Source organism: Mastigoproctus giganteus, chromosome 11 (assembly GCF_048544385.1).
Source record: "Mastigoproctus giganteus isolate SK-2022 chromosome 11, ASM4854438v1, whole genome shotgun sequence".
NCBI lineage: Eukaryota > Metazoa > Arthropoda > Arachnida > Uropygi > Thelyphonidae > Mastigoproctus > Mastigoproctus giganteus.
Window position 1 is genome coordinate 77,006,862 of NC_143585.1, and position 25,314 is coordinate 77,032,175.

General features: G+C 38.3%; 1 protein-coding gene across 1 annotated transcript in view; it reads left to right on the plus strand.

The window, feature by feature from the left end:
- Positions 1-25,314, plus strand: part of LOC150078149 (IQ motif and SEC7 domain-containing protein 1-like) — a 317,006-nt gene that overhangs the window by 25,630 nt on the left and 266,062 nt on the right. Inside the window, exon 2 of the mRNA XM_090384960.1 lies at positions 21,183-21,263. Coding sequence (XP_090241086.1) covers positions 21,247-21,263 — 17 coding nt within the window. The 5' untranslated portion in view covers positions 21,183-21,246. The remainder of the gene's footprint in view (positions 1-21,182; positions 21,264-25,314) is intronic.

A 25,314-nucleotide genomic window follows, 5' to 3' on the forward strand; every position in this document is an offset into this window, starting at 1 on the left:
TTTAGTGCATCAATCTCGCGTGAGTATAGGTAATGTCACGTTCTTCAAATAGTATTATACTTCTTCACTGGAGAAGTGCTTTTCATTTAGAGTACCGAGGCAACTCGTAGCGAAGTGGTTCCACAATATGAAATCGATGCGTTAAGTAGCAAACCCAGTTTGCTCGTTGCTGCCTGTTTATGTACGCAATATATTCTTATAAAAAGAGAAACAGCTAAAGCCTGCTAACTTTAATTGGGGTTAAGTTTGTTAATTAATTCCAAAATAACGTCAGTTTTTCAATATTTTATGAACTAATTTGAATATAATAGGCCCTTATGGATATTAATTAATAGTAATTATTATGCGTATGAAAGTCAATCAATTGTAGGGACTGATGGTTTTTCTGACTTCCATCAGCTTACGAAGACTCGAATTTTAAAACACGCCCTATTTTTAATCTCTAAAGCCGTTCCCTCGTAAAGTGAAATTAATTTTCCAGAATCATAGGGGTTGCTTCGCTGTGTGTAATTACTTCTGCACTTTTAATTACGTCTCGCCCTGACGTGTCGCTAGCGAACATCATTAACCTTGCATCAACCGGTCCAACAAATCTGTTAGTTTCGATCGTATTTTTAATACGTTTCCTAAAACTGAATGCATTCGTGACTGTTTGTTCGTGGTGTAAACGAAGATGAGGGGAAAGGGAAGTGAGGAAGCAGGAGGAGATGTATGCCTATCGGGTTTGATAGCTGTTGCTATATAGTGGAAGTGCTGCCTGTAAAGCTCCTGTGGAGTTTTTTTTTCCCTGACCACGCGCTCATAAAACTGTCTTCTACCGACAAGAATGTCGGTGGTCTAAGAATTATTTTTCTTAAGAACTGTAGATCCCAAGAAGTACCGCAGTCTTCATCCTAAATCTGCAAACGCGGCATTAAGTCTGTTTCATCCGGACTAAAGGTACTTAAATGCGTGCAGTGGAAACCATCCGGGGAAAGTAAAGCAAGTAGACATTCTCTCCCCTTCATCCAGCACTCACGAGGGTAATAAATTTTGCAGGTGATGGCTGTAATAGTTGATAGAACAAGACGAAGAAAGGAAGTAGAGGCACTCTGAGTGCGAAGCAAAAAAGGTCGGAAAGTGTTTTATCGTAACTGCAGTTCTTAATGGCTCGTGCAGTTTTTAAACTCTTATTAAATGATCTTTCATTCAATTGGGGTTCCTGGCGATCTTCTGGCCTCCCCCTTTGGGCGCTAGAAATATTCAGAAACATCAGCATTGCCTGTAGATTTGACTAGAAATGATTATTGTTGGCAATACATTCAAAACACAAGGTGGCTGAAATAAGGTAAGACTATTTTTTGTGCTGCGCCTATCAACGGTGCTGAGACGGCCCCCTGTCGGATTACATGAGTCAGCAGTGTTGAAAAGACGCGTCCTTGACAGTATAGCGGTTTCACAACCTGTCACATGTTTGGAGCGGTTTGGGGTTGATTCTAGTCTATGAATGGGGTAATTTTTAAAGTCCTCTTCAATCAAGGCGAAACATCAGCATTGCCTGTAGTTTCAGTTGACCAGTTTCAGGCAGAGCGAGACAGTAACCTTTACCCCGTGAGTTATTTCAAGTTTTTAAGCCGAATTGTCTTTATTATGAATTTTGTTCCTCAACACGTAATCAACCAAGTATTGAACCTTCGAGTGCTGAACGTTAGAGTAGGCATTCGTCGAAAAAGACCTGAATGTTTTTCTGGACGAGTGAATTCGTATCATGACAATGTGCCTTCCTACACAGCTTTTTCGATTAGGCTTTTTTTTTTTCTTTTTTTTTTTTTTGCCAAAAAACTGTCTTGGAACATCCGTACTTGCCTGATCTTGCTTCATGCGATTTTCCAGTTTCAAAAACTGCAAATATCCTTGAAAAGATCTAATTTTATATCAGTTGAAGACCTTCGGAGCTATATGGCGTCACTACTGAAAGGGCTTCCAGACAATTATTTCCAATAGACAGAGAAGAAACATTTGGAATATATGTACATAAAGTCAGAAGGAGAGCACGTTGAAGGCGACCACATCCACTAAAGGTTAGCAGTAATTTGTTTCCAGAATTAGTCTGGTTACTTCAATGCCAGACTTCGTTTTTATCAATTAACATAATCAGTTTTACAAATTAATAATAATTTTATCAATTTTTGTTATTCGTTTAATAATCTAACCGGAAGCAGTCAACCATCTTCCAGATTTATGATCACCAATCGTTGTAATCCAATGAAATTTAGTTATTTCATCTCCCTGTACTTCACATTTTGATCGTGTTTCTACTCTATTCTGCATTATCATAATTCCAAGCAACAACTTCCATACTGGCCTCTAAACTAGACATCTGTGTTCTAACTAAGCCTTGGAAACTACTTCACCTTACGTCAAAGAGTAGCAGAAATATTTTTTTCTGAAATTGTCTCGTCCTTTTTTTTTTTTTTTTATCTGTTTAAAATTCGGATGCATTTAAGAGGCCCTGGAATTTCTGTGAATCTTAGAATGTTAAATACACGCATAACCGCTGTAATGAAATTCTTTTCCATTTGTGTAGCTTGTTAGATAGGTAATATCAACTTCGTGTAATGTTTTGGAAAACAGAATGAAGCGATTTTCAACAATTGAATAAAATATCACTCGAAGAACCATTGAAATGTGGGTATTCTGCAAATTTCTTTCTTTATTACATAACAGAAGTAACCAGGATGCGATAGTTATACGGATGTTGATATTAATTAAAGGAGAGATAACGGAGTCTTCTTGAATCCTTTCGGGACTACCAGCAGAGCGCATTTCCGTTTCGATGAAATAAGTCTCTGCATTTTTATTGATCCAACACGTCTTCGAGGCTAGAGCGGCCTGTAGAGAGGTGTACCAAAGTGTGATTTCGGAATAAGAGGATTAATTAACACTAGGAATGGAAAGGAAGTCCGGGCGTTAGCTGAGAAAACGATAATCCCGAAGTGGAATTGCTCACGGTCGAATTACTCGCAGGTGTTTCTAAAGATGCGTCTTTTCTTCGGAACATGCTGGGAGCAGTAAGTCAGCTGTGTGTAACACGGGTGTTATACAGTGAAGACATCTTTACAAGGGAGAGATGAAAGATTTGAAAACAAAACATTCATTCAAATATATCTGGGAACGATAGCATTTTAGTCCGTTGAGATACGGGCATCCACATACATTATACTGATTTCTTTTTTTTCTCACTTTCTGTTTTTTTTTCTTTTATCTCCTATCTTATTTTCTTTCTTTTTTCAAGAGGAAAAGAGAAAGTAAATTCCTCTTGTCGTGGCGCATTATAACCTAGTTGTTTTTGCGCCATCAAAAACCAAAAATCAATCGATGCTTTTTCCTCATTTGTCTCTCTCTCTTTTTTTTTTTTTTTTTTCTATTTTTCACTTTTATTTCTTGTCGTTTCTGTTTTCTTTTCTTTTCAGTTCTTTCTTAAATTCATTTAAACAGCACCAGTATTTCGATTTCCGATAACTTTACATCTGAAGATGCATTTTTAACTTGGTCTGTGAAGTTACTGTAGCAATAATTTTCTTCTGGCCGTTAGCCTTAGCTTGAAAAACATTGCGAAAATTGTTTATCAGAACTTTATTGAATTAAATAAAATAAAATAAATTCCGTGTAATAAAACTGTATTAAAAGCTTCCTGGAATCCAAGCTGCTCTCCTACTATTAAAATTATTCTGACTTTTTGATTATAAAATTGTGTTTTTGACGAAACAGTTTTAAAGAGAACGCTCACAGCATAACGATGCACTCTCTAATGTGCGTACGGATCTCCAAGATGGCTGTCGCAGGCTCTTTCAGTAACGAAGCAGCTGGGAAAACGGGAAAGAGCTTTAAGCAGGCAATGATAGTTGTTGACCAGCTATCTGATGTTGCAGAAACGAATATTACGCGCGCACTCCTTCTCTTGAACGCAGCGTTAATGAGAACGTGAGCGAAGAGGTCAGTGGACTTGCACAAAGAATTTCTATGCGAACCCCGACTTAGCTAAATCATTATCGAAAGGAAATATGCGCGAATTCAGACTTTGCCGAATAAAATACGCACTGGCAGACCCCTTGTGAGTCACGAGCATCACCCAGCTATGCTAATGAAACTACGGGGGAGGTATACAATTTCTGTTAGATAAATGCTCTCCTGGCCGTCTCGTATGCAAGCAACAAAACACTAAAGATAATTGCAGCCGGACGAAGTTCGCCTAATTCCGACAAACCGTGCCGTATCTGGTGCGGATCTTCCCGGATGTGCCTGCCTGACTCACAGCCGTATATTTTATCTCCGGTGACACTCTGCGCTCAGAAAGAGCTTTTCCCACCATCCGCGGATGCACGTTAATGTTAGCTATTAAACAGGCTGCGGGACAGTAAAGGTTAAATATAGATTTTCATCTCTGGGATGTTCGGAAGGGATTTCATTAAAACGCATAAATCACACCCACCTTCCCTCCCCTTCTTTGAATTTTCTACTGCCTTACATTGAACGCTAAGAAGAGAAAGCCACATTCCTTTATAACCAAGTATCCTTTTTTGTTTGTTTTTGTACAGTCTGCGATCGATTTTTCTGCCAAGGTTGGCATTCGCACTCTGTTACTTCATCCTGCGATGATTGAGACAGAACGAGAAATACTTCAAGGTAAATATCAAATTCGTTCCATATTTTTTTCTTATCTGAAATCAGCAACAGGTGAAGAAATATCGCCGAAGAGCTTTGGTAATCAAAAATCCATTTTCCTGGAAGTAAGTACCTCTTGAGGGACCGCTGCAAAACACCCAGATGTGATGAAATATGAAACCCCATCAACTTGGGAAATAAAGGGTGCAGGAGAGTTCACAAGGAATGGGAGATAAAAGGATGATGGAATGTATAGTAAGAAAACCACCTTGAATATCCCACATAGGCTATTAAAGTCGTAAAGAATATGGCAAGTAGTAATAAGGCCATCAAAGAGGTACTGAAAAATAGTTTTACGAAGCTTTATTGCTAGGCTGACGATATAAAACAGAAGAATCGTGTACTTAATCGCTTTAGTCTATGATCTTGATGACGATGAAGTTTATAGAATCCATTTATATTTTTAATTATATTAAAACGGATGCTAGGGTTTATTATTCTTGGTTTCTCTTCAAACAAGTTGCTGAGCATCAAAGTGAACATTTTATTTGTGTCGATAACTTAAGACTTAACCGAGTGTGTAGTACAAAAGATATAATTTACATATTTTGTGTATTTAGTAGCTTTGGCAGAAATTGAACCTTTAGTTCAGGCTATCAAATTGATGTATTATGTTAAAAGAATAAATTTTTGACGTGAGGCTGTTGTTCGATTTAATTTAGCGATGTTTAATTAAAAAGCTATATCAAAATAGCCTCTAAATGAATTTTCGGTCTTTGTCTATACAATCAGGTGACATTCAGGCAGCTAATATCTGCAGATGACTTCAATACCAACCATCTTCAATTATTGAGTTGCTAGTTAGAAAATTTGGATCAGTTTAGCCTTGTTGTATTAGCATCACGAAGTTGGATTAACGTTCCTTGTGGAGGGAACTTAACTGAACTAAAGACAAGGGTCGCCCACAACGACCTGGGGGGGGGGAAGAACTGCTACAAGGGGCGCTTACAGAAAGGGACCAAGAACTAACTGCAATCTTTAACATGAAACAAGCATGTCGTGAATGGGAACTCACAAAAACGTAGTCCAACTCGCTATCGATTTTTTTTTTCTCTCTTTAATTCAGTAGCGTTGGTTTCAAAATTTACTTCACTTTACTATCGATAGATGGAGCGAGTTGCAATTTAATTATTCATATGCCTCGTCTCCTTAAATAAATAAAATTAACTTTTCCATCCCTCTGCATTTAAAAAAATTATTTTATTTTATTAATAACAAGACACACAACACGTAATCATTAATAGTGTATCTGTAGAGCAGAACAATGAATACAGTATGATAAACCATTGACATACGTTCAAACATTAAAATTTACAAAGAAGACTTAGTGATGCAGAGCATCATGTTTATAAAATATAGTTTTGTTAGCTTAATTTTAACATTATAATTCAGTTTGCATGGAGGAGAAATTCCGTGAAATATGCGAGTAGGTGACTCTGCGTCTTAATCTTTCCAGTTAGAAATTAGAATTTCATCAAAAAATTCCACAATTTTGAAAAATGTTTTCAATGTTATTTTAAGTATTATATTTGTATTATTTGCTCACCACAATATCTTTAATTACAAATATTGCCGTGGGTATACGCTCCTTTGAAATCTTATTAATTTTTTAATTGTATTTATTTTCGTTTTCGTATCAAAAGTAAAAATATATGGGGAAAAAAAAAAAGATCGAAGGTCCTATTGCTGTACAGAAATTGCACATATTTATCACGATTAAAACTGTTATTTTGATCTCTTTTTATTCTCAAAATGTTGCACATTGGGAACTTTTCTCCCTTAACGCTGTTCCCTTCACCCTTGCGGTCATGCATTTTATGGCTTTCACTGTTTTGAATATAATTTTATTTCACGCGTATTTTCATTCAGATTTGAGTCTACGACAATGTTTACAGATTAGAAAGTTTTGCGCATGAGAGAACCTGTTAAGTTGGCATCGTAAAAACCAATTGATTTTGTAATCGTACGATTACTCATTGGCTGAAGTTACTGTCATATTTATAACGTTAAGATTAAATTTTAAAACGTTTTCACTGTTCAAATTTAAATGACTAAAACTCTATTCTCTCTTCCTCTCTACTGATTACAGGAAATATTTTTTTCCCTATATTTCTGACTCATTTTGTTTCTCTGGGTCAAACTGTTTCCAAAAATTGACGGCAAAAGGGGGGTAGGGGAGAATCAGCAAGGCCAAACGCCACCGAGGAACATCACCTCGTGCGCAGCTGCCGTACATCATCCATTATATTTCAAACGTCCCCGTGACAGATACAGCTAATCGCTCTTCTTGTGCACGTGCTACAGTAAGCACGTCCCTCATTGTTGATTACCTCCGCTTTCCTAATCTGATTGGCCCGGCTATCCATAACGGAGAACTTCATTGTACAATCCTCCCCCTCCCCCCATTATCCCTCCAAGTAGTCTTAAAATTTTGTGAAGCGTGCGAGAAGAAAACGTCACCCTACGTCATAGTGATGTATGGGGGAGGCAATTTGCAATGAAACTATTTAGATCAGCTCCGTGTCGGACCACATGCGTGATGGTGATCAACACTGCATGAAATCAAGAAATTATTTTGGAAATTGCGTATGGTAATGCCTTATCTAGGGGAGCAACATTAGGGATAGGAAACGATTCTTCTTTGAGCTCCGGTGTAAGTCGAGTGCAGTCTTCTCCGAAAATATCCTTTAACTTTATATCATATCGGAATTAAAATAGATTAAAGACTGGTAACCATTTAAAAATAGTGCTGATTCTGAAGAGCAAAAACGACTTGAAATTAAAAACATTATTGTGTGATGGCAAGGCAATTAGTCCTGATGGCATTGCAACCTGAGAGATCAGACCGTGTACTCCTTATGTTTAGACTCTGATCCCTTAAGCTTTTATATAGTAAATCTACTATAATTGCAAATAGCGTAAGGCCTGCAACTGAATTGTAACCCAAGTTTAGTATACGATGGAATAAAATCAGAATCGTGTGATCTTTAAAGAACAGTGCAGATGTTTCGATTTCACTAGTAACGTGTTTGCACGTAGTTTAACCTGTACTATTCTTTGTCTGAGGATATCATGCACGCAGCTCAACCCACTATTTGATAGTAGCGTTATATGTGGTCACTAAACAGTATATAAAATAGCTACGGGTTGAATCAGGAATGAACCAAACCGCTACACGAGAACCGCAAACGATAAATATTCCATTTTCCATAATACTGGAGACACCCGTGCGCTATTTGCAGCCCATTATTCTTGAGACAAGCAGAAATAATATAACCTTCATAAATTTATGGAATAAAAGGATGCTGTTTTCGAAAAAAATGACGCATAGTTTTCTACTGAATATTTAACCTTTCGCTCGGTGGCAGTCTTGGATAAAGCCTTAAGAATGGGACTTTCGTATTATACAGGGTGATCATTATGGTTACCCACGAAAATGCAAGCGACTGCGGGTAAACGAGTGCTTAAAGACATGGGATTTACAGTAACATTCTTTATTCTATACACGTTGTAGACAAGCTGTAAAAGTCCGCGTGTGCAGCGCAAGCAGTAAATAAACACAGTGGAACAAAAACAGTCAGTTTAAAATTACTGAACGTGAATTTTGATATAGCGTTTGAGACATCTTTCAAAGGAGAATGTTCTCCAAGTGATTTGAAGCCTTTTGTGACCCACTTGTGAAGTCTCACGACAATCCAACACCCTACGATACAATTTAAAACTTCGTTTTCGCCAGCACATTAGCAAAAAGAAACAGCTGAAGCTTCTGGATCTATTAAAAAATTAGAAGCCTGTGTTCATTGTCTATATTTCATTGTCAACCATCAAAACAGTCCAGTTAGAATTTACTAAGGAACGAAATCCAAACAGTATCAAAAACTAACATTCAGTGAGGGGCAACTGAGAAACACTCCGAGCATAATGACCTGGGAATCATCCAGGACAGTAAGCTAAAACTTCGACACCTTCGCACTGGCTAGTTCCACTGTATAAGTTCATGGAGCAGTAGAACCCTACTAATCGTCTTAAAATCATTTAAGCAGTAAATGCGCCTTATTTTGATTGCTGAAGTAATTCTGGAAAGTCGTATAAGAAGCAATATAGGGGAAACTATAAATTGAGCTTCCCCTTCTGTAATGCCCAACTGCCCACTTTATCTTTAACAGCTATACCAAACCAGCCGTCCGGGCATCCACAGCATCTCGGACCTTGTGTTATGGTAGTTTCACCACTGAATATAGGTCTACAGGTTTTCAATAATGCTTTCGTAACATTTCAAACTATCGTTCTACTCGTATTTGATTTAAAATTATTACAATTAGCATAAATCTTTGGGAAGATTTATTGCAAAGGAGGTCTCGATTATGAGCATTTCATAGTTCTGTTCACATCCGTCTATTTGACTGTCTTAATATAAAATCCTTTGTCATTTAATTTAATAATATTTGAGATATTATTAATTTCAAATTTAATAATGTTTGAGATAAAGAGAATGTACTGATGTGGGAATTACTTAAAGTAACTACCATCAAGGTTAAAGGGAAGGGCTTTTGCGTTCGTAAAGGTGACTACAGAGGTCTCAGACAGTTTTTAAATTCTGTACAGTTGGGATCAGCTGATGATGTTACAAACGTTCAGTTATAAATGGGAAGCCTTCAGAGACTTAATATTGGAGGCTACTAGGCTTTTCATTCCAACTAGGAAATACTGTTCAAGGTTTAGGCCTAAATGGATATCAGCTGAACTAATGAGGCTCGTGGCAGAGAAGAAGAATGTATGGGATGCATATAAAGTATCAGGAGACACAGAAGCCTATGGCAGGTATAAACTAGACTGTAATCAAGTCACAAAGGAGGTTAGGCAGGCAAAGGCAGATTACGAGAAATCTTTGGCAAAGGATGCATATAAAAACAGCAAAGAGTTCTTTACTTCTGTAAACTCTAGAAGGAAAGGGATGAATTAGATTGGACCACTTAACATAGATGGGTTGACTATTGATGATTATGCTCAAGTAGCTGATAAACTCAATGAGTATTTTGCATCTGCATTCACACATGAGGAGTTATTCAATGAGGGGAGTGCCAGAAGTTCAAACGCTAACAGGAAGCTGAGTGATTTTGTAATAACTGAGAACAAAGTGGAGGAGAAATTGTTGAAGTTAAACATAAGAAAGGCACCTGGGGTGGATGGGATCTATCCAGTTATATTAAAGGAGGTGGCAAAGTACGCACGCAAACCCTTAGCCATAATTATGAGAGCTCCCTTGGATTCAGGGGAGTTCCCCATGGACTGGAGGTGTGCAAATTTATAACCAATTCACAAAGGGGGTTCAAAAGGTGACACTAGTAACTGCAGACCTGTTAGTTTAACTTGCGTTCTGGGGAAAATAATGGAATCAATGGTTAAAGAAGCATTGCAGGATCATCTAGACAAGACTGCAGTCATAGTTAAGACACAGCATGGGTTTGTTAAAGGGAAGTCTTGCCTGACCAATTTGATTGGATACTATGATGTGGTCACAAAGGAACTGATATCATATACAGTACTTGGATTTCAGGAAAGCTTTTGACACTGTTTCACATGGAAGACTGCCGTACAAATTAGAGCGGTATGTCATTAAGGGTAAGTTACTGCAATGGATAAAAGGATGGTTGAATGGGAGACGACAGAGAGTGGTAATAACTGACATTGCTCTACGTGGACTAATGTTATTATCAGAGTGCCCCAGGGTTTATTGCAGGACCCATTGTTGTTTTGTGTATTTATCAATGATATTGATGAAGGTGTATCAGGTATAATGTCCAAGCTTGCAGATAATACAAAGGTTGGCAGGGTAGTTAACGAAAGTAAAGACAGTATGCTACTCCAGCTGGGTCTAGATAAGTTGGGAAAATGGGCTGAGAAGTGGCAACTGAAGTTTAACATTGACAAATGCAAAGTACTGTATATGGGTAGCAATAACCGAAGAGAAACGTACCAACTGTGTGGTACTACACTCAGGGAGGTGGAAAGTGAAAAAGACCTGGGGTAATTGTGCAGTCAAATATGAAGTTCGCTGAGCAGTGCAAACGGGCAAGTCATGGAGTCTTGTCAGTGATACACAGGAATTTTGCTAACAGGGAGGTGATTATCCCCTTGTGAAAGGCAATGGTCAGGCCACACTTAGTGTACTGTGTACAGGTCTGGAGGCCTCATTTTAGGAAGGATGTAGAGTTGCTAGAACGAGTACAAAGAAGGGCAACAAAATTGGTGAGGGGAACAAAGGGATGCTCTTACCCAGAAAGTCTTAAGTTCTGCAAATTGCAGTGCCTGTAGAGTCAGCACCTGCGAGGTGATCTGATTGAGGTGTATAAAGCCTTGAATGGGTTGAGCAAGCTGAGTTCTGATGGGATTCTTCCTCTTCCTCAGACTGAGCCTGAGGGGCGTAGATTCATATTGAGGAAAGACAGTTGTAGAATAGATGAACGGAAATTTCCTTTAGCCAGCGGGTAGTTGATTGGTGGAACAGGCTTCTATATTTTGTTGTGGAAGTTGATAGCCTAAATAAATTTAAGGCTGAGCTGGGCAGGCATTTGGAACGAATGGAGGGTTTCTTTTTTTTGGCTGATGCTGCCTAAGCTTGCTTTCTTGCATCGTATGCCTATGCTAATGCTAACAACATGGTAATGGTAATTTTCATTTTCTTAGTTCTACCGTTACCTTAGTTTCCTTCTAATTTATTAAAATATTTACGTAAAAAATCCCATTTTCTTATCTTTTATGAGAAAATAGCTGCAAACTTGATTGTACGTTTCTTAACCTACAATCAAGATATGAATGGTGCACGAAATACAAATTTTTGTATGAAATATCGAGCTGTTCAACTTCCAGAAATTGAACTCGTTTTGTTGTTGCATATATGCATGGCCATTCGTCTACAGTTATATTGTTATCGATTTAAAAAAACCTTGTCTATGCATTTCTGATACTTTATTGGACCTAGTTCTGTTTTGTATAGAATTAAATTGTCGCTTCTCACATTTGAAGGTTTGCTTTTATGAGTGCTATGCACTAATGGTTGAAAACTGCACATATTAGGAAGGCTGGCGTTGAAATACAAAATGAGAAATCAGCCCATAGACCCTGGAGAGCGTTACAAATCCGTTCCAAAATGCTCCTAATCAAATATGCGAATTGCAGGCATCTATTCTAAACTCGCATAGGGTTAAATGCTTAAAGATATATCCCATTATTCGTAAAATGAATCCCGCTGAATTTTATTTCCAAACAGTCCAAATTTATTCAACTTTTTTCCGTGTATTCTGTGCTTCGTTCTTTCTCTTCTTCAGAATTATTAATAAGGGATTAAATTTATAATTGGCACAAAATCGTAGATTAAACTAAGATCACTGAAAGGGCATCTTTGTCCCTATACTGGGTAAAGATGCGTCATAAATTTAAATGAAATATGAAAATATTAAACAATTGATGAAAACATTTTATAATAATATTATAATGATCTAAAAGCTATTAGAAAATATTACAGAATATATTTGTTTTTTAATTTGTTTGTTTTCCCCCTTGCATTGTACATTGAATACAATATTCCCTAAAGATCGTGCACGCTTCATGGAGCCTCTTTAAAGAATAACACACCATATCGAGTCACATATTGGAATTTCTTTTAATATTTCATTATTTGCACACACTGATGTGATCAGATTTTGTTTGGTATAAATCCTGCGAAGTTAGTTCAGCGCTTTATTTTTTATTTATACGCCTTTTATTTTTTGTGGTTTTATTTTTATAATGTCATACTGTATATAATTACATTAATCACAAAATTAAAACTTTTCTCGCAAAAAACCCCCCGCAATTTGTGGGATATCTTTCACTTCTCACAAGTATAGGGTCTTTACCTACAGCTGCTGCAAATGTGCCAAAGATGCTCACGTGATTCTACGTTTTTCCTAAACTCCAAACAATCTGCCATTATTAGATTTTAAAGAAATCTCCTTTCTATGCATTTAAACATTTTCAGATATAAAAAATCACGCGCAAAACTGGGAAGGTTTTATGAAATATGCGCTGTAACTTTAAAGTTGTAAAAGGAGTCAACTTACCATTCACGTCTAGAAAAACAAACGAAATCCGGTTGAAACGCAGATACGCCATTTTCTTCCCTTCTTGCCAACTAAAAGAAAGCGGAACCATTCCCAATATCTCACTGTACACTGCTCGACAAAATTAACAGAATAAAACGTTTTTCATGAATATTTTATTGTGAACAGTATCGCCGAAGATGAATATTTGATATAATAGGCATCCTGGTGTGCAAATTCCGAGTATCCAATAGAAATCGATCTACCATTACAGAGCCGCACATTATGCAAATTATTCATGCCTATAAAAACACAGGTTGCGACCACATCACTTCATTCCAGATTTTTGTCTTATTCAGTGGGAAATCCCCATCTCCAGTACTCAGGATGGCAAGTCATCGTTGTTGAGATGATTCTTTTGAGAGAGGGCAGGCCGCTGGACGATTTGAAGCCGGGCAGTCGCAGGCGAAGGTGGCACGTTGGCGTAATGGAAGTTAACTATTCAAGCAGTTTCAGTAGACAGGAACCATTACAAGAAGAGCTGGCCAAGGTTGCCCGAGGGCTACCTCAACCAGAACTGACGGCTATTTGGCTCTAGTAGTAAGACGAACCTTACGATGTCCTGTCATCAACTGTCTCTTGAGGTTGCTGCGACCACAGGTGAAAACATTTTCAACCGGACTATGTTAAGAAGGCCCAATTCAAGTGGACTCTACGCAAGGAAGCCAGTGGTTTGTGTTCCATTAACCTCAGACCACCGCAAAGCTTGTCGAAACTGGTGCCATGAATATGTGACTTAGAACCCTGACAAATGGGGTACAGTTCTGTTCTCTGAGCCCTGTTTTAGCCTGTAAACAGATTCTAGACGTTATTTCAGAGAAAGAGACACTTACGGTGGAGGCGGTGTTCTTGTATAGGGCGGAATAATGATCAACGGCCGCACCCATCTTATTTTTTTTATAGGGGTACCGTAACTGAACAGAGAACAGATCCTAGAACCCTATGTGCGACTTTTTAGGGGTGCGGTTGTTTCAGCTTTTCTTTTCATGCATGACAACGCCACTGCACATAAGAGGTGGAGGAATATCTTGAAATATCAAGTGGGAGGAACATCAAGTGGTGGAGGAATATCTTGAAACTGAAGATATCCAACGATCGCCTTGGCCAGCACGATTAGCAGACTTAAATCCGATCGAACATTTCTTTGGGCTTCGCATTGCACTCAGACAGCCAGTTCCTCGGTCACTTGGTGAGCTAAGGTCTGCGCTTGTGGAAGAGGTATGTAAGGTGTATTTAGTGTCAGAGGGTACCAGTGGTGCCCCATCTCCGTGTAGTTTTCATTGTGGGTGTACCAGTTTGCTGGAAATGCCAGAGGTTTAAAAGTGTATGGATATTGTATATGTGTAGTGTCATGTACCGTTGTTCATCTGGTCGTTTAGCCGCTGGAGGCCCAACGTTGCCCCACCTTCGCCCCGTGGAGGCCGACCAGGAACCCAGTAGTTTTATTTTCACTCTGCCAGGTCCTGCCATCTACTTTCCTGAAATTTCAGTGGCTAGGACCTAAAAAAAAAAAAAAAAGCGCGTTCTCTTTTATATGCACGTATGTACAGACAGATCCATATATATGCGATACATATATCCATCATCGTCGGTTTTGATGATCGTTACGTGAGGGGGATAACGCTTGCATAATAAAGGCCGAAAAAATGGGCGAACGGTAATTTTGACATAATTAAGTTTTTGTGTGTGTGGGGCATTCGCTGGCATAAAGATAGTGGGTGGGAGACTTTAGGCTGGGGGGATGATACTGTAGTCAACCCCAGAAGTCAGTGAGGCAGGCCCATGCCTCACCAGGAGAAAGTAGGGGCGCCGGGGGACCGTCCGGCGCCCGGACGGTCCCCCGGCGCCCCCTACGCCCCCTAGTTGTCATCCGTGGGACCGGATGACAACTTCCGGATGACCGGAAGTCCTTTGCCTTAGAGTGGTTTATTTCCTAAGCCTCCCAGTTCTCAGGAATGTGTCTTGTTCACATAGATCCAGCTGGTGGGGTGTCTAAGTTTGGTAGTCATCTCCATTTGTCATTCATGGGACATGGGTCCCGTCCATGTTAGTCTACTTTGGTATAGTTTGTTTCCTGAGTTTCTTAATTCGTGGGGGCGCATTATAGCCTTAGTTGCTAATGCGCCAATAAAACCTAACAACCAACCAACCATCTTAATTCTTGGGGGTGGGTCATTTGTGGTGTCCCAGTCCAAGCGAGCTGAAGAACAGATGTTCTTTGGTTATAATGGTAGTGGGTTGTGGGCTGCGGCGATTTGGTTTCTCCTCCTTGCGAACAGTGCCTGTTCATAATCCGAGAAGGCTTGATACTCCTCCTTCGTGTCTAGGCGGTGATGTTCTTGTCCCTATGGTAAATAGTGGATCCTGGTGAATAAAGCGCCACGTAGGTCTTCATAGAGCCGGCAGTCATACATGAGGTGCTGCCAGCTCTCCATCCCACCCCACCGCAAATGCAAGTTGGATCATCCTGGATCCCAAGTAAAGACAGTTCGGCATTAATCGCTCCGTGTCCAGTTAAGAGGTAAGTTACCTGTAGACCTGGGGAGAACCAGTTTGGTGAGGTTGGGTAGTTTTGTTCAATATTGGGTAGAAACTTCTTTGTGATTTCTCCCTTTTGAGAGTTGCTCCACCTTTCCTGCCATGCCTGCTGCAGGTGAGTTTGTATCCTCTTCTTTTCCACATTTCTGTTGCTGGTTAGGTCAATAGTGAACCCCAGAAAAGTCTGTGGGGTACCTTTGTCTAGGTAGTACAGTAGGCCGCGACGTATGATTTCTAAGTCCAGCGGGAGAGTGCGCGGGCGATGATTAGGAGGATGGGTCTGTGATACGTCTGTTTACTGCTGTTGTAGTTTTTTGAAACCATGCGCCGGATGCGTAGGTGACGATCGAAGTGAAGATAGTTTTGTAGAACAGTTGGAGGACTCCTTTTTCAAGCCCCATTCTTTACGCGTGACCCTGACAACCATGGCTGCGTAGCGTCTTATTTTTCCACGGAGATATTTCAGATGGTCCTGAAATGACAGGTTTTGGTCCAATATCACTTGTGGAAGAATGGGATTTTTTGCCGTAGAATCTTATAGACTCGAGTATGTTCACCGCTGCCAGGCCTGTGGAGGGGATCATACGCCGTATTGATGTCATGTGACCATGTTTTCGAGCATCTTGTATTGACTTCTGTAATGTGACCTTTTTTGGCAATTCTTATACAACCCTTATAAATGTCCCTTATACCTGTCCGAAGTTTCTCGCTGTCTCCTTATTTCATCGTTATTCTATGGTACACCATAGAATGGCAACAGTCCCGCTTCATCGCTAGCTGCACGCGTTACATTACATTTTCGCCGTTTTCCGTTAATTTTGTCGAGCAGTGTAGTTTAAGAAATACAGAAAGTGAGATATCTTTGCCCATTTTACCCTACAGTAAATTATAATCAAGAAAGCGCTGCAGCTTCCGAACTTAATATCAGGTGAAGAAAATATGACGTTATACCTAGTTTGGTGTTTGATTTACTACACATAAAGAACAACGTTGATCGCAGAGTGTTATTTATGGAGATACTCGCAAACAGCGTCACGAAATCTCTTCCCTGTCGTCGTTTAGAAGAAGAAATGTTTCCACAACTAATCAGCTGACTTTATCGAAGCTGATCTCAGCTGATAAAATATCAGCTTCGTTAAATCGAAAGTCTCTAATAAGCATTTGGCTGGGTTTGAAGCAAAAATCTTATAAATCAGCGAAATTTCTTATCACCTTTTCAACTACAACCACATGCGAGAAAAAAAAGTAGTTTTTATCTAAATGGTTCTGTTCTCAGGTTTGTTTCAAAAATTATATTTTGATTTCGCTCTGTACTAATTACAAAATGATGTCGTATCATAAATTAATATCCCATTATTAAATGTGACACGTACGTGTTACGTGCATGTGTTACAGAAAATATTTTTAATAAATCGAATAGGCAGTGTACCTAGCGTTGAGCAAACTGGGTTTGCTACTTAGTGAATCAGTCTCAACATTGTGAACACACTTCGCTACGAGTTTCTTTGGTATTGCGCTGCTCATCCCTCATGAGAGATTATTGTATAAGCTGGAACACGTTGGGATTATTGGAAAAATTCTAAGATGGATTGCTGGGTGGCAGAAGGCAGAGGGTTATATTCTTCAGACTGGTGTAAAGCAAGAAGTGGGGCCCCTTATGGATCGGTTCTTGGACAACTGTTGTTTCTGATTTTCATAAAACGACAACGATGGGATAGAAGGTTTGTCAAAATTTTCAGAAGACGTAAAGATTGGTAGAGTAGTTAATAATCAGTACCAAGCAGTGTTATTTTCTTAGTCCATCTGTCATCATGTCTTCGAGCAATGTGTCCTGCCCAAGACCATTTTAGTTCTTTAGTTTTGATAAGAATGTCCTTTACTTGAGTTTGCTGCCTAATCCATGTGTTTCTCTTCTTATCTAACAGTCTGATTCCCAATATAATTCGTTCCATTCTTCGCTGTGTAGTTCTTAGCTTCTCTTCCATTCTTTTAGTGAGTGCCCAAGTTTCACTTCCATAAGTCATGGTGGGGAGTATACATTGATTCATTATTTTACGTTTCAGACAAACTGGGATATTGCTCTTCAGTATGTGACTATATTTCCTGAATGCTATCCATCCAAAATTTATTCTTCTCTTGACTTCCAGCCATTTATCATTATTACAGCTAATAACTTGTCCCAGATAAGTATATGACTCCACCTTTTCAATTACTGCTCCTTCAATCATTATTTCCCTTTCCGTGGCATACTTGTTCATCATTACTTTTGTTTTAGCCATATTCATCTTTAGTCCAAAACCCTTACTAGCTGTGCATAACTGATTAAGATTTTCCTGTAATTCTTTGGGATCGTGGCTTATGACCACAATGTCATCTGCAAATCGTAAATGGTTTAGGTACTCTCCGTTCACATTCACTCCTTTCTGCGACCAGTCTAATCTTCTAAAAGCTTCCTCAAGGGCAGCAGTAAACAGCTTCGGAGATATTGTGTCTCCTTGTCGAACTCCTTTCTCGATTTTAAATTTGCTGCTGTCTTTGTCTAGTCTAATAAAGGATGTAGCACTCTCATATATTTTCTTCAAAATCATAATATATGGAGTATCTATGCCTTGTCTTTCCAGTGCCCGAAACATTGCCTTATGCTGTATGGAGTCAAATGTCTTTTCATAATCCACAAATGATGACAGATGGACTAAGAAAATAACAGAATGGTACCCAAGAGGAGCTAGAAGAAAACCTGGAAGACAAAAGCGGAGATGGATAGATGAAATTCATGAGTTTTTGAGTAGTAAATGGATGGCCAGTGCTTAAAACAGAAGGAACTGGAAAGTTGCTGGAGAGGCCTTCATCCTGCAGTGGATTGAAAATGGCTGATGATGATGACCAAGCAGTGCTCCTTCAGGATGACTTGAACCGGCTTCAAGAATGGTCAGAAAAGTGGCAGCTATGTTTTAATTCAGCAAAATGCAAGGTCCTACACTTGGAAAATAGTAACCACAAAATAAATTTATACAATTGGTGGAGTTGAATTAAAAATAGTAGAAGAAGAAAAGGATCTGGGAGTTATAATACGCGCAAGTATGAAGTTTTCTGAGCAGTTTAAACAGGCAGCGATGAAAACCCGTCGTGTTCTATCGATGATTTATCGAACATTATCTTTTAGAGATATGGAGGTCATAGTCCCACTGTATAATACAACTCTTAAGACCACATTTGAAACACTGTGTTCAAATATGGTGACTTCATCTGAATAAAGACATTGAGCTTCTTGTAAGAGTCCAAAGACGGGCAAATCATATATTAAAAAAAAAAAAAAAAAAAAATTCTCGAAAACTGCTACTTGCAGATACAGGTGTAAGAAAACATATACTGTATAGCATTCTGGACTTCCAGACAGGAAGCCGGACCTTATCAAGAAATATACTTCAAGATATGCCTGACCATTCCCACTACTTCCACAGAAAAAACCGACTGCTGGAAACAGTAAAAATGAACTTTTAAGTTTTTATTCTGTATTATATTGTATTTTTCACGTTACATTCCGTACGCTGTTAATATCCATGCTAATGTAAATATGGTGAATCTCCCATTACTTTCTATCAATTCAGTTGTCATGCTTTAAATGCAGCGCTATTAAGTTTACTCGTTCATATTTATTAAGTACTCTAAATGTTAAGCACATTGCAAGTTATTACCTGTATTGTACAATTCAGATAAGTGTTACATATAATGGAAAATCGTGTATAGTATTATTTTCTGTTGCATAATAAAATATGTATCTACGCCCTCTAGTCAATGGCTGTACGCGGGTGTGTCTCTTCAGAGAAATAAAGATAAATAATGATAATTTGTATGGCGAGATCGACTAATGGGCGATCATATGAGAAAAGACTACGAATATGTGGACTACAGAGCTCGACAACCTTTTTCTGTACACAGTTTTGAGCAAACTGAGTTTGTTACATACTACATCGATCGCATATTGTGGGCACGAGTTTCTTTGGTTATTGAGTGCCTTTTTTTTTTTTTTTTTTTTATTTAAAGTGGCATGCACTTTAAATAAAAAGTAATATACTTCTTCAGTTTAGTAATGCCTCTAATTTAGAATAGTGTAATACCAAGAAAACTTTGCGAAATGCCTGCGCAATATGATATCGATGCACTAAATAACAACCCCAGTTTTCTCAGATATGTACAGAAAGAGGCTATGTATGACATGTACAATGGCATTATATATTTCTTTCGTAGCTTAAGGTTTTTGCTCTAGACTTAACTTCAGTAGGTTAAAGTTATTTTCATATAATACATCAAAAAAAGTTATTTCATTCTAAAAATGTATTAACTATTAAAAGGTTTCGCGAGGAAAAAAAGGTCGCCATCAAGTCTAATAATTAATCCACATAACACAGAGACCGATATATTTATAGAATGGCACAAATACCCTATATTTTGTATTCTTTAGGATCCGAAACACCCACACCTTAAAAGCAGGCAGAACGGAAATATTAGTATATTCACAACTGGTGGGGTTAAAGAATCGAGATCACTTTAAGAATACTATGATCCAGTGGTTCCCAATATTTATTGGTGTACTGCGACCCTTTTCAAGTGTGCGGCTAGATTAGGAAAAATTCCATTGAGTTCGATGGCAATCACTATTTCGATGTGCCGTTAATATTCACCTTTTAACTTAGTGTGACTTGAATGACAAAAGATTGGGAGCCACTGCTATAAGCATTCATATTTTAGTAAAATTTAGATACAACTGATGCCTCCTGATAATATAAATATTACTCCACTATAACTGATTCTTCTCGATTACTTCGCTGTCTACGGAAAGATTCTCTTAGCCGAATAAAATGTATACTCCTTAACCCTCTTAAGCCAGATTGCTTGTTTAATATCAAATAATTTCCGCTTTACTACGTTCAGTTTTCGATCAGGAGGGATCATTCTGCTCCCACTGATAATCGCTTGGCTGTTCACTTAGACAAAATAGTCCCTGGTTTTTGCTTCCTGCCGTGACGGACATAATGTACCTTTTTCTTTGTTATTTATTGGCTATGGTACATTCACCATAGATTTATAAAATACATTATTCAGAGTTCGGCATACATTTGCTAACTGAGACCACCCGCCAGCTGATGATTTGTACTGTGAAATTTTTGATTTTAGTTTCTGCCTTGAAATTAATAACCTCCTATTCTGTCGTATCGTTTCTGATATTTTAATACTACTAGAAACCTTTTACAGGTGCTCTCTATTCGTTTCAGAGGCGTGTACTTTTCCCACCAACAATTTCAAAGTTTTCAATAGTATCGAGTGGGGTGGGGAATTCTTCCGCGAACATATAAAAACTAGCTGTAAGCTAGCATTTCCGTTGTAACACAAATAATGAAAAAATGTATTTGATGTTTAGCATTTAAATCAAGACCAGAGACATAAAAATGTCTTCCATGTAATCCTTCATTCCCTTGTCATTTCTAGTGCCCCATTGAGATAGATCTCTCATATTGTACAACAGTTTTAAGTTTTATCAACAGACGGCGCTTTTATATAAGTAAAACTTTATTGTTAAGCACGGATCTTTGGCATTAAAAGATCCTACTGATAATTTGATTTTCCCCAATGTAAAATTCGATTTTAATAAAACAGGTATTGCTGCCGTTCTCGTTATTCAATTCCTTTGTAAAGAAAAAATTTCACTTATATAAATTTAATATTTTATATATATATAATGTATGTATTATTCAGAAATATATAGTGAGATTTTTAAAAATGTATTTTTTTGCATTTTAGGCTTCGCTCAGTCACGAAAGCCTCCATATCAGATTCTTCCTCGACAGCTGAGACGAACTTTGAAATGACTGAATCCATCAGGTATGAGTTCCTCTCTATTTGCACGCGTCTGTTTATCGATTCTTCTTGCTTTTGCGACTGTTACAAAACTCTTCCTACTAGAATTTCCCTTTCTACAGAATCCAACTCACACCAGTAAAATGTCATTTCCTCTGCAGTCCATTAACCGGTTGGCGCGTGACACGAACCACAATGAAAGTTGATGAACCCGTGATTTTCTCCTCGTGCTGGTTGTTACGAATTATTTGCAATTTGACCAAATGTTTCTTTTCTAATTGAGAACTGCAGGCTGTGGACATTTGGATATCTGTGACTAGCTGTAGATTATTTAGTCTGTACCGTATTCAAAATGTTTTTGGAGAAAGTAAGCTACGGAAATAAAACTACAGAAGTGCCATTTTGAAGTACGTGTAAGGAAATTTTATCTATACCAGGCGAAATATGCGAAGATAGCAAAAACCTTTACGATGGCTTCATGTGGGATGGGGGATAAAATTCTTGCAAGATCGCCTTCTTACACCTCTCTGAATACTCTTTATCGTTTGTGCTGTCGCCTGCTGAGAAAAAATACCCATCTCTCAAACTTCAGCAGTATTGAGGCCTACTTTTATAAAAACTTATTTGTGACATTTAGACAAAATATCCTACGGTAAAAATTAAAATCATATTTACGAATACGAAATATAGCAAATTAAATATTAATCATGCGTTGATATAAATAAAAATATTTAATTGAATCATCCGTTTTATTTTATTAAATTATCTATTAATTATGCTAATACGTTCTTTTCAATAATAATGGATTGGTGGCTGTATTGAGAGTTTTTGACACGAGATGGCGCTACTACATAAAAGCATGTAGAATCTATATTTTAACCTTTCATTTGCATTTTATTTCGGTACTTGCATAATTTATTCGAATAAAAGCGATGTTTCATATTATTGCTTTTACTCTCCGTGAACAGCATTGCACAACTTCATTAGTGTTTTCTGATGCAGTTAAAACTTGAATTATTTCCAATTTATCTCTGTAGTTTTAATTGAAGATTGTCTTACGTGTGCTGCTTTGTTCTAAAAGGACTTCATACTGTGTTTATAGTATGAGTGAGTTATTCTGTTTTCTCTTTATGCTAAAACCGCCAATGATGGCCACATAAATTACCCAATGACATCATAACCTAGTAATTAGAGTTGCTATATTTAGACGCTAACTTTCAGGCACTTTAATCTTCATTCACGAAAGAAAATTATGCAAATCTCTTAACCGTACGCTGAAAGCTGTCATTTTTATTTTTACACTGTTCTAATGCTATACAAAGGATCCATTGTTTATTTTAAGTGTCATTTTAGAGCCGTTGCTAAGCAACATTAGGTAAGTGTAACAAGAGTTCAACAAAAAAAAAAAAAATGTTAAACTTAACAACTTGAATTGGATTTTCAGCGCCATTAGCGCTGAATTCTTAACTACAATTACTGAATAATAATTACGTTTATAGTATAGAAGCCTATGCTTGGTTTACAAATATCTGAATTGTATGTAGCAAATGGGGCACAGGATTTTTTCATTTAAAATATGAATTTAAAATAGTAATTTATTATTATTTTTAAAATTTTTGCTTCTAAATTATTACCAAGGAAATGTCGCGCGCGCGCGTGTGTAATATAAAAAGATTTGCTACCTTTTTACCATCAAACTGCTATTTATTATATAGAACTAAATATGCTAATTACGATGTGTACAGATTGCGGGACATATCACCTATACTAGTGCTCCAAAACTAAGGAACAGAATAAAAATAGAAAAACGGTTATAAAAAATTTTAAAGCTTTCAACTTGGTGAAAATTTCTCAAAGACATCGTTTGGATGCTTCTTCGAGGTGAACAGCAATATTGAGAATGAAGGCAGGACACAGTCAAATCATAATTATGGTTCAACGTGACTAGCAGCATTGTAAACGCTAACTGTGGAACCGGTTCTGAAACACTTAAATCCTCTCTCGGAGAGCCACCCTTCATGGAAAATGATCCTTGTGTCCATAACTAAGATCCCGCAAGAGTTCGCTGCACGGCAACATCCTTCAGAGAGTACTAAATCTACTGCAGGCGATATAAACAGTATGGAATGTCAAGCCGGATCCCAGTCCTCAGAGCATTGCCAGTCAGAGCTTCCAAGAAACCTGAGAATGACAATTGAAAACGCCAGTACTAACAAGTCTAGTTCTCAGCTTGCCTTGTGGATGTCACCCTCTATTGCTATCCACGGAAATCGCACTCCTTATTACTTTTTTAATGCGTCGGCTCACATGAATTATGGACATGCCATTTTTTGGGGTCACTCATGAACACATTTTCATAACGCTGTAATTTCCGATCGAAATTTGCCCAGTCTGCGTTACACAGACACGTTAAAATTAACATCTCGGTAACATTTTGTCATAATTTAGTAAAAGACAGAGCTATTTGCGTTTTTGTGTTTGTTCCTTAGTACATCATTCACATAATTATTTGTACACGTGTCATAGCGTACGATAAAACTTTCTATAACATATTTAGCTGTAGAAAGTTATATCTGGCTGTCTAAGTCACGTTTTCACTTCCTTTGAACGTCCTCACTGGATTGAAACCGCTGACCTCGAAGTTAAATGCAGCAATTCATTAGAAACGACCCAGGTCTGCTTTTAATGGGTGTCATAGGACGGTTCACGGATGCACACAAAACTAAATGTCTCCTGGAATTGGAAGGTGTTAACACCCCCTTCTCCCCCATCCTACAGTTCAGACCCTGTCCCTCCGAACTATACGATGGAGGGGGAAGAGCTTACATCGTACCAGCCCCGAAGCTGGCAGATGCAAGCCCTTCGAATGTACGTTACACATTATTACTAGTTCCAATATTTATTACTTTTTTGATGGGTGGAACAAGATGGTAGTGATGACTGGCTTGATTCCTTCGATTCATGGAATACATATTAGCTTCTTCTGCCCTTTCTGGAGAGACTATTGCGGATTTGTGTACATCCCTCCCCAGGATGAAGCTAAAGACTACTTTTATTGGCATCCACTTCGAACTGCGGGCGGGAGATGTTCCACCAACTTCCGCACCCCATTTCTGTTGCCATTTTTCACTTCCCGGGTAAATATTGACTTCCTGCCAACTATTAAACCGGGCGGGTGTCGTTTTGTTGGAGAGAGAGAGAGAGAGAGATCCGGCGTACAATCAATCGAAGTTTCTCCCTGCCCATCTCGACAGGGAGTTCGATAACATAGCAGCACCTGCTAGTCTGACACACAACACTATCATGGGAGGGACATTTTTGGACGACCAGGCGTAATGCCCTGATTGCCCTTTGGTGCGTGCAATCTCCAAGTTAAAAGCGGTACGTTGCCATTTCCTGAATTGCGAAAAATAAACTTAAAATGTTTCGTATCTTTGAATAATTCAAATATTTATTGAATTTTCCCGAACAGTCATGCGATTGCAACTCTGAGCATGCGTTAAGATTAAGACAGTGTTCTAAAAATCTCATTATTTGCCATCGGATAAATACCACCAGGAACTAATGCAAATTTAATTAAGATTAAGTCTCCACCTGAAGAAGGTGATATTCATCAACGGGAGAGTGTCTATTAACGAGTTGAGGGCTAATTACGCTTTATAAACACGACCACGGAAACCGAGATCAATGTACAATACACGACACCAAAACTAGAGACAGTTAGTGGTTGCCAGGCAACGCCTACCGGCCCCAGCAATGGCCGACGCGTGCGGTAGTTGTTAGGCCAAATTAGTAAGTAACAACAGAACCGAGGCCACTCACCTACCTGCATCTAAATGTACACACGCATTTGCGTGACATTGGCCATAAACTTTGATATACAAATGGACCATGCTGAAAGGGTTCTCTTTTCTTTATATTACTGAAGTTCCGTGCTTATTCTTCTTTAATAATGTTTTTGTTCTATTTATATTTATACAGACAGCGCAAAAAAAGTGCTAATGTTTTCCCTTTTGATTTTCCATCTTAAATACCTGGTTTTACGTTCCCGTATCAGTTGATCTGCGCTAATGAA